This window comes from Mytilus galloprovincialis, chromosome 14, assembly GCF_965363235.1.
Source record: "Mytilus galloprovincialis chromosome 14, xbMytGall1.hap1.1, whole genome shotgun sequence".
NCBI lineage: Eukaryota > Metazoa > Mollusca > Bivalvia > Mytilida > Mytilidae > Mytilus > Mytilus galloprovincialis.
The window spans coordinates 62,505,785-62,516,806 of NC_134851.1; the positions used below are offsets into that span (position 1 = coordinate 62,505,785).

An 11,022-nucleotide genomic window follows, 5' to 3' on the forward strand; every position below is an offset into this window, starting at 1 on the left:
TTCTACGTATTGTGTATCTAAACTACAGCGTAGCCACTAGAGCACTCACAACATTCTTTGATAAACTACACCCAGATTTATCGGCAGATTTACATATCACAGGGAACAAAGCTTCAAGGACAATGGGATATTCTTTATCCTCCAAAAGGTAGGTTCAGAAGTGAAAACGTGTTCTCTATCACGTGGCTTTACAGTTTTATAAATGATAGCTTTTAATTTACCTCTATATATGGTGTGGGCTGCTGTATTCAACCACGCATCGGATATACTTTCTAGCAATTCTTTTGAAAAGAAAATTATAATAAAGCGTGCTATTTTTATTCTATCATGCATATGCCGATCAAAATCTGTTTTCCCTTTTTGTAACGAACGAGATTGTTTTGAATGAGAATAACACTTTATAAATTTCATTTCATGAACGCATGTTTTGTTGAAAGATCTCAATTACTGTAGGAATGTGTACAATGTCTTTAAATCTGGCAGTCATTACAGGGCACTACACATTACATTAGTGTACGTGTTGATTGTTGATTGATGTAGATTTGTATAAATGAATGATGGTGGTCACTTTGAAATAAAAAAAATACTGCTTCATAATTATGTAATAATGCAATCATAATGGAAAATATCCTTCATTGTTGTATATAAGCTCATTATAGATACCAGGATTGAAATTTTATATTTACGCCAGACGCGCGTTTCTTCTACAAAAAGACTCATCAGTTACGCTCGAATCAAAAAATGTTAAAAGGCTAAATAAAGTACGAAGTTGAAGATCATTCAGGACAAAAAATTCCTAAAAGTTTTGCCAAATACAACTAAGGTAATCTATTCCTGGGGAAGAAAAGCCTTAGTATTTCAAAAATTCAAAATGTTGTTAACAGTTAATTTACAATTATGAACATATCAATGATAACTCAAGTCAGCACAGAAGTGCTGTGTATATTTCTTTTACAGGGAAACCAATAGTAACTTCAGCTGATTTGGACTTAACATTGATTGTGTGTTTACTACGTAACTTACCTCCAGTTGTAGTGGCTCCTGTGAATGGATTTGACGAGCTACCTAATCCTAATGACAAAAGTGATGGAGCCAACATTGCACGCTTGAAATATTATAAAAATTTTCTAGTGTCACATTCCAAAGATGGTTCAATATCCAATGTAGACTTTGTTGGAATGTGGAATACATTAGAACAGGTAATAAACGCTCTATCTGCATTTGGTGTCATACGTATCTTTATATTGTTATCCTTAACTTTTTTTAGACAAAGTGTTATCTTCTAAACCACTAAACCAGTTGAACCATAGTCTAACTCAGTGGTTATTGTGCTATTTACTATGTAGATGTTAGAAGAATATGGTACAATTCATACCCGTAGCCAGGGGGGTTCGGACGAACCCCCCCCCCCCCCCTTGAAAACAAATAAGCACTGTTAAAGTCAATGTTCTGTTCGAATTGTGACTGTTAAAGGCGAATTTGTGAGTCCAACGAACCCCCCCCCCCTTGAAAATTCCTAGCTACGGGCCTGCAATTGCCAATGAGACAACTCTCGACCCAAGTCCTAATATATAAAAGTTAACCATTAAGGGTCAAAGAGAGGTCTTCAACACGGAGCGTTTGTTCACATCGAAAGCAAGCTTTAAAGGGCCCAAACATTGACCAGTTTAAAACCATTCAAACGAGAAAACCACCGCGGTCTAATTTATGTTTGCTGAAAATTTAATGTCTTTCAGGATAGCTTTTATTTATCAATGAAACTAGTCCAAGTTCTAAGTTATTAGCCTGTGATTGAAACAATTGTGCGCTTAATATTAAGGAACACTATGTATTGGTTTTATTTAATAATCCCCGATGTAGTTTTTCTTTTAACTACTTGGCAAAAAGGAAGCATGTAAAGGTAGAGCAATGCTGTTTTCGATAATTTGACTATTCATTTATATAAAATTTATAAGAATTTGAAATTACTATTTTTTTCTCAAGAAACTGGACTTTGTTTTGATAATCACTTTATCATCTAAACTTTAATTTCTGGTGTTTCTGATTCACAACCTGGTTACTATAGTTACAGGCGATACACAAAGATGAAGTGCGAACCGTCAACTTCAAGAGACCGGCAAACCCTAAAATACTACATTTGTGAATGAAATAAAGTTGGTTTTTGGTTGATATTCAAGATGTTACATTTCTGTAACAGCTCGGTTTTTCTTAAAATGAACCATTTTCTATTAAAAAAAAAGTGACAAACAATTCAACCATGCCTACACCAAAGACCAACTTCATTGTCAAATTTCAAAGTGATGTGGTCATTCTAAGAACAAGAAACAGCAATCTCGGTATTAATGAGTTTTTTTAAAGAAGAAATACACCAAGTGTTTACGAGATCAATTAATATTAAAGGGGTGCACCAATGCCGTCTTTTTAATAGAATGATACACAAGTCCTTTTGAAGCGATATGTAAACGCTGTGATGATGATTAAGATATTTATTCACCAAAAACTGTGTAAGGGGTTCGTAAACTCATTTGTACATCATATTTGTTACCACTCTACAATTAAAATTCAAAAATTTACTTAATTAATTACTTATTCATGATTCTGACTTTAAAGAACGAACGGCAATAAAAAAAATTCTCCAACACAAAATGTTCTTCGTGATAACAAAGGTTATGTGATTATGAACTTTCCGATTAGATTTTCCTCTGAGTTCAGTATTTTTGTGATTTTACTTTTCAACCTTATCAAAAACCCCGTTCACCGAATCTTCATGTTTCATTAGAAATATTAATTTCCTCAGAATGATAAAGTCCTTGATAACGTTTTTAACAATATTTTTAAATTATGCATTAAAATTAGTATGGATCATATGTGTACATGAATCTTTCTAAAAACAAGATCTGCTTTGAGCTCAAATGTATTTGTCTATTTGTTGAACAGATGGGCGAAAGATACCAGAGGTACAGTCAAACTAATAAATGAACATGCATTTTTTATTCATTGCAGTCTCTTCAATATAAAACAAAGTAAATCAAATAATTTCATAGCAAATTATAAATCAGGTCAACTTATTATTAAATTTACTTCTTACGACTTGAAATTAAGATTTAAATTATAAGGAATGACTAACTTTTTTCTGTCGTTTCGAAGTGACAAGCTACGCGGGTTATTCATGCAGTGTGCACCACATTTTTTATATTATGTCTCCATATACATACAGTCATTCCATGAAGAAAAAATAGAAAATCAGATTTCCTGAAAGTGAAATTTAACTTTTAGTCCTTATCACAATTCATACAGTAAATTATTTCCTTAGGTTTTCCATGATCCATAATAAATATAGATAAATTATCATCTTTTTGATTTTCATATGCTATTCTTCTACTGGAAAAATCTTTATTCCTTTGTTTTTCTTTTAATTTACATGTTACATGCTAAGAATAGTCTTATATGCGTAATATATGTATTATCGTTTCTTACAAAATATACCAGTAAGTTCATGCAGTCTGTCAAAATATGATGGTTAAGGAACAATTTGCATTTAACGGGCAATTTCATTCATGTGTCAGTTGTAAATTATCTTTATTTTTCAGGCCATTAAAGGTCTTGATAATTCACAAGCTTCTATCGTAAGTTTAAAGGATGCTAAAACAAAGATGCTAGATAATTCAATAGCACAAATATTGTCTACTCAAATACAACTCGAATCGAAGGTTTCGAATCTTCAAGATGAGTTGGAGCAAATTTTAATATATATTGACAATGCTGTTCAAGAAAAGAGGGAACTTAAACTGCTAACAGCAAACCTAGAAGAAATGATAAAAATAAAGGGAGGCAATCTAGAAAGACTTTTTGGAAAAAGTAAAGAAAACATAGGTACATAATATGAACGACTAAATAATAGTGAAGTTGACACCCTTAAAACAGAAACAGGTGTCTTTTTAATATTAATGGGTATTGTTAAAGCATCTAGATAATGTATATCTGTGACTGCAAATGTAGATTCTTGACACAAGTAAAACACTAAATTTAACCAAATACATAATATGATGCACAATGCACAGATGGTTGCGAGTTGGTTTGTGCGGCCATATTCAAAAACACAGCTTAAATGCAGATTTAGTTGTTGATAATTGCTTTCATCTAAATTGAATTTTGTTAATAGACAAAATGAAACCCTATAGAACGTCATTGAAAAATCTTGCCACTGCTTTCTACCATTTTTGGGGAATTTTATGTAACAATTTAAGATTGCCACCGTTAAAAACATGCAAAAGGTATAGTTACATGAAATAGTACATGGTAGGGAACATACCATCAGAGTTTCAATGGATTTGACCTACCATTTTAAGGAAGTAAATACCACTTTTTAATGTTTTTTAAAGCGTTTTGACCATTTTTGCCTTGTTTCCATGGTAACACAAGACATTTTCGAAATTCCATCGCCAAATGCTTAAATTATCAGCGTCGTATTACAAGGCAAAAAAAAAACGGTACCCTCCATGTGTGTTGGATCATTGGTGTGTCTGTCAGTCCATTTTTTAGTATGATATAGTGTGTGCCTATTATGCTGGTCTGATTAAAAGCAAAGTAATCCTTACTTTCTATTAAAGACCAATGATGCATTAATTTTATAAAATAGTGTTCGGCTATGATTAAAACTAAATTAATGTTTAAGGTAATATTTACGGTCATTTTACGATGCACATATAGTTGTACAGATATCACGAAACGATAAATATATAGGATATATTCATATCCTCCTGGTATACTGCATCTATTGCGAGCGATTTGTTGTTTTCAAATGCGTTTCAGTCCTATCGCTATCATTCAAAACCAAATGTAACGGTTGGGATGTCAAAAACTACATATATACGTTTAAGATCAATCTTATTTGACTGAGGGATAAAAATGTTATTCGTACATTGTAGGAAAACATGATATATGTTTAACCGCTACGAAACAGAATAAAAGGTCGGCGACTCGTATTTTCCTTTACTGCATGATCTAATTTCTAAACATCTAAACATAAAGAATGAGAAATATAGAATCAGTACAGATGCTCAATAATGAAAAAAGCCGCTAAAAAAACTAAAGATGTTATAACCCAGGTAAAGATTACCTTAGCTTTTTCTGTCGAAACATTTAGGAACTTTGAATCCTCCTTGCTCTTTACCTTCGTACTTTGTTCTCCAATTTGACCTTTTCGTTTCAAGTGTCACTGATGACACTTTTTAAAGACGAAATGCGCATTTGGAATGCAAAATTGTAAGCCTGTTTTAATTGACGAGTTTGCTTTGTATAAAAAAAAAACGTATATGCTTGATGGAGGTGTATCATGATTAAGTTCTTGTTCAAATTCCAGAATTATTACAGAACGAATGGAAAAAACAAGAGAAAAATCATATTCCAATCCATATTCGAGGTATGATTATTATAAACTTTCCTCGCAGTACTTGTAATAAGAACGTTATCCGCTTGCTACCTGTTAATTATAGGTCTTTTGTTTTCAGTAACAATCCAAACTGAAATATATCAATACAATGTATTCGAATACAGTCATCATTTATTTGTTTGGTTTTATATAACATCTGATGATTAGCAAAAGAGAGACGAAAGATACCAAAGGGACAGTCAAACTCATAAATCTAAAACAAACTGACAACGCCATGGCCAAAAATAAAAAAGACAAACAGAAAAACAATAGTACACACGACACAACATAGAAAACTAAAGAATAAACAACACGAACCCCACCAAAAACTAGGGGTGATCTCAGGTGCTCCGGAAGGGTAAGCAGATCCTGCTCCACATGTGGCACCCGTCGTGTTGCTTAAGTGATTACAAATCCGGTAAATAGTCTAATTCGGTAGGTCATATTCATGAAAGGGAAGGGGATTGTAGTTACGACGTAAGGAACATATCCGATATCATTTGTGAAACGGTTATTCCATAACGGTCAACCAACTCGTGATGGCGTCCGTAAAATTTACGAAGGGATGGTTTCAACTTTACCATTTGGAACTCTTGGTTTAATAGCTTCCTTGTGAGCAGCAAACCTCTATCAAGAAAATCATGATAGGAAATGCAAGCACGGGAATATCGTATCAATTGGGAGATATATACCCCGTGTGCAGGTGCTGCTGGAATGTTGCTACTTAGAAATGGAAAGTTCACAATTGGAAAGCTGAAATCATCTCTTTTGTCGTAAAGTTTTGTTTTCAACCGACCCTCATTGTCAATTTCTAGATTTAAGTCAAGATATGAAGCCGACTTAACTGTATCTGTAGTATCCTTTATCTCTAGTTCGATTGGATAGATGCGTTCCACATAGTCACCAAATTTTGAATTGTTTAGTGAAAGAACATCATCTATATAGCGGAAAGTAGAGTTAAAGGATATTGCTAACTTCTTATCTTTCTTCCTAAGAAGTTCCTGCATGAAGTCAGCCTCATAATAATAAAGAAACAAGTCGGCGAGTAGAGGGGCACAGTTTGTTCCCATTGGAATTCCGACAGTCTGTTGAAAAACACGTCCTCCGAACGTAACAAATATGTTGTCAATCAAGAAATCAAGCATCTTGATAATATCAGTTTCAGAGAATTTTTTGTTTGAATCAGAGTGATTCTTTACAAAGTAGGATTTATAAGCAAACTTAAAGGTTCTTCTGCCGTATGTGTGTACAAAAACAAAGAACAATCAGAAAGGTTCATCGGGTTTTGTGTATCAATAGTAGTGGATAAATATTAATCATAATTGTTCCAGGTATCAGGTTCAAGTTTTTTTTATGACAGTTAAATAGGTTTTGAGTGAGAACAGCAATTCATTATGATATGCCGAATAACGCTAATGTACAAGCTCAAATGACTTGGGACAGGTACATACATTTTCTTAAGAGGTAAAACATTGTTGCTGGCGTCCAAACCTTCCGAGGAGAGTAGTGTTTCAGCACAATATAAGGGCTATAAAAATCAATCTATGGGATAAATTCAGTTACAAACCCCCGTTGACTGTTATGCAAATCTATATATTGAATTAAATTTATACCAAATTTACCTTAAGAAATCCTGAGCTTTCATGTATCATTTATTAAAATACAAAATGTTTTCCCATTCTGTGCAACACTAAAGAATAGGTTCATGCGGTATTTTGTTGCGTTTGCATTACCAAGATTTAACATAAACAAATTTATGATCAAAAGACAATATTCAGAGAGTAACTCTGAAAATATCAAATGATTTCCCCATATTTTGAAGATAATAGATTTTTTTTTTGGTAAGTTTACATTAACATGCAATCATGATTCAAGCTGCGTTTAAATAGTACGTGTTCAATAATTATGTGTTAACCTTTGCAATAAGTAAACCTCATTCTAATTTCTAGATTGATAATGAAAACAGTGGTTGTCATTTTTTTTGGCAGCGCAACATGAACAAGAAATATCGGACTGGGAACAAGACAAAAATACGTTTGTTGAAACCAGAGCAACTGATCACATACTAGAATCTTTACATTCCAACCATTGTATAGTTGTTACAGGGAGCTCAGGTTGTGGGAAATCTTCAAACATACACCATGCTGCCTTACATTTACGTGACAAGTATGGATATGAGATAATACCGGTTTTTACAGGACCATCAGATATAACAAACTATTATAAAACAAGTAAACCACAAGTGTTTGTCGTAGATGACATTTGCGGAAAGGAAACAATCAACAAACTCACATTACAGATCTGGAGAGATTATTCCGAAAATTTGGAAAAAATATTTTTAAATGAAAAAAATAAAATAGTGAATACAAATTCTTCAGAGGTTTCAGGTCAAAAACTACTGATTTCCTGTAGACTACATATATACAAAGAATCACAGTTTCAACGTATTACATTATTGACCAAAACAGAATGCAATATATTATCATCAGATTTGTGTCTGCTGCCAAAAGAAAGAATGTTCATTATGCAAAAATACCTTCCGGATAATATTATTGACACGCTAATGCCATTCGTCGGGGATCTTGACTTTTTTCCCTTACTCTGTAAAATGTCAAAAAACAAAACATTACATGAAGTCAGGAAACTTTTTACAGATCCTGTAGATATAATTGAAAGGAACATACACTGTATAATTTCCGAAAGCAAATTGCAATTCTGTGCTATTGTTCTGTGTATCGTATTTGATGATGGATTCAGAACAGATTGGCTAAAATTAACATCAGCTCCAGAGACGAAGAGAGCAAAACTTGAATATATAGTTAAAGAGTTTGATATAGACTTAACGAAAGAAATGTCAAGAAATTATTTAAAAGACTGTTTCAGAACCTTAAATGGAACCTATTTAAAACAAAAAGGTACAAAGTACATAATGATACATGACAAAATCTATAAAATGGCAGCTATTATATGTGGGCAGCAACTTACAGAATGTTTTATCAAATATACCCCTTCTGTATTTATAAGGGATCATTTTATTTTCGAATCTGTAACGGAAGTTCAAACAAATGATGACTTAATAGTTATTTCCAAGGACCAAGAAGAAGAATATTTTGAACGATTGTTATGTGACTTAAAACAGCATGTCATTACAAGTACATTCCATAATTCACAGTTAATATTCAAGTCATTCATCGAAAAGTTTATAATTTTTTTTGGGCGGAATGATGATGCAAAAGCATTACTTAATAAGCTTGAGGTAGTTGTAGGCGTAATATCGAGAGACGATGAACAACAAATATATAGGTTAATGTCAACCTTTAGTACAACACCTTTAATTGAAGCAGCAGCAGGTGGCTACTTTGAAATCGTTAAGTTTCTTATTGTTGATATTAACTGTGATGTAAATAAGTGCGATTCATACGGAAGTAGAACAGGTAGGTCAGCTTTACATATGGCATCTGAGAAAGGACATTTAGACGTAGTGCAACTGTTATTAAAAAACAATGCAGAAGTTTCCCGGTGTAATGAGGTTCTAGAGTCTTCATTGTTTGTGGCATGTAACAGAGGACATACAGATATTGTAAGACAACTACTGCAGGGCAAGGCTGATGTAAATCAGTGTAACTGTTATAGAGAGTCTCCACTTGGTGTGGCCTGTAAGGGAGGACACACAGATATAGTGAAACTATTACTTATGAACAATGCTGATGTCATTTTATGTAATGATGAGGAAGAGTCCCCATTGTTTTTTGCCTGTGATAGAGGCCATAAAGATATAGTAGAACTGTTACTGGAGAATAATGCTGATGTCTCTCAATGTAACATCTATAAAGATTCACCACTGTATGTGGCCTGTCAAAGAGGACGTACAGATATAGTAAAACTGTTACTACAGAACGATGCTGACGTCTCTGAGTGTTACAGTGATGGTGATTCTCCATTGTTAGTGGCCTGCGAAGAAGGGCATACAGAAACATTAGAATTTCTACTCCAAAACTATTCGAAATTCCTTTCGCATGACATTGATGGAGAATTTTTATTGTATGTGGCCTGTATTGAAGGACATGACAACACAGTGGAAATGTTACTGAAACACAATGCTAACGTCGTTCAGTGGGATATTGATGAGGAATATCTTGCATTACTATTACGTGTGGCCTTACAGAACGGACATGACAAAACAGGAGACATTTTACTGTCATACATTGCTGATTATCTTCAGAGTAACAGTTATTGACAGTATTTGTTTAAGGAGAATAAAATATAGTCTAACTGTCAATTCAGTGTAAGGATAATAAACGACGAGTACGGCCCGTGACGGAAGACACAAAGATACAGTGATACAGCTCTTCAATGCACTAGTTTCATATCTTTCAAATATGAACGCGACTCTTGTATAGCACATACAGACCGCAAAGCTGTATTTAGATCAAAAGTACTGAAATTTGCACATTTATCTGATTTTCCAATGTTATTGTCCGTTTCAAATATCTCTAATTATATACATTGACCACTGTTTTTCAGCACTTATTACATGAGCAAATTATAACCTCAAAGAAAGCAGTACCGATAAAGAGACAAAACATATCACGCCAAGAAAAGAGTACCACATTATCCCTAAATATATGTGAAATTCTTTCTACAATTATTCGAAATGATTTTTTTATATTATCGAGACCTTTCAATGACGTCTTTAGGTTTCTTGTCAAATATTTGACTTTGACGGGAACTCAAGACAAGCGCTTGGACGCATGAACTTGGTAAAAAAATGAGTGATATGAACACAAGGAATGACCGCGAACATAATGCAGCAAATATGTATCAGATTTCAGAAATAGTTTATACCGTATATGTTACAATGTACTAAATACAGTTACATGAGGACACAGTCATTAATGCCCCTTTAGAGCATTCAAATTTAGCAAAAAATGTGTTTTGTAGATATTTTCTCCCTGAATTAGTTAATTCTGTGTATATTTTTTAAATATACGAAAAATAAATTGAGTAACTTTGAAAATGGTTAACATCTGGATGATAAATTTACGAACCAATCACATATTTCGTTTGTATTTATGCAGATGATGAAGAACAATCTTTCAGGCGTCCATAGTTTTAACCTTAATGCATCCTTCTGAATGGTGCATATATTAACTATTTTAATATGACGTGCTTCTTTCGCTTTGTAAACAACACCGTAATAAAATTCTCGATATATATCTATACTTAGCGCAGACTCGGAGATCTACATAATAATGTCTGTTATTCTCAAAGCATTTTCTAAAAGAGAGACGAAAGATACCAGAGGGACAGTCAGACTCATAAATCGAAAATAAACTAACAACGCCATGGCTAAAAATGAACAGGACAGACAGACAAACAATAGTACACATGACATAACATAGAAAACTAAAGAATAAACAACACGAACTCTTTTTTCTCGTATTCTATTTTACAATTCTATCATTTAGTTTAGCATCTAATCACATAATGATGCTTTTTCCTGTATAATCCATACAAAATGTGTTATTATTTCACAACCTGTAGCTTCAGAAAATGCGCGAGATCTATCATTATGATTTTATTTTTGAACA

The 11,022-nt window shown here is 33.2% G+C and overlaps 1 protein-coding gene across 1 annotated transcript; it reads left to right on the top strand.

Annotated features, from left to right (window-relative positions):
* The first annotated feature begins 757 nt into the window (after positions 1–757).
* Positions 758–9,949, top strand: LOC143058950 (uncharacterized). Its single transcript, XM_076232423.1, has 4 exons — positions 758–1,199; positions 3,591–3,873; positions 5,363–5,422; positions 7,420–9,949. Exons 1-4 carry the CDS (start codon positions 1,179–1,181, stop codon positions 9,666–9,668), a joined length of 2,613 nt encoding a protein of 870 aa, XP_076088538.1. The 5' UTR covers positions 758–1,178; the 3' UTR covers positions 9,669–9,949.
* The last annotated feature ends 1,073 nt before the right edge of the window (positions 9,950–11,022 follow it).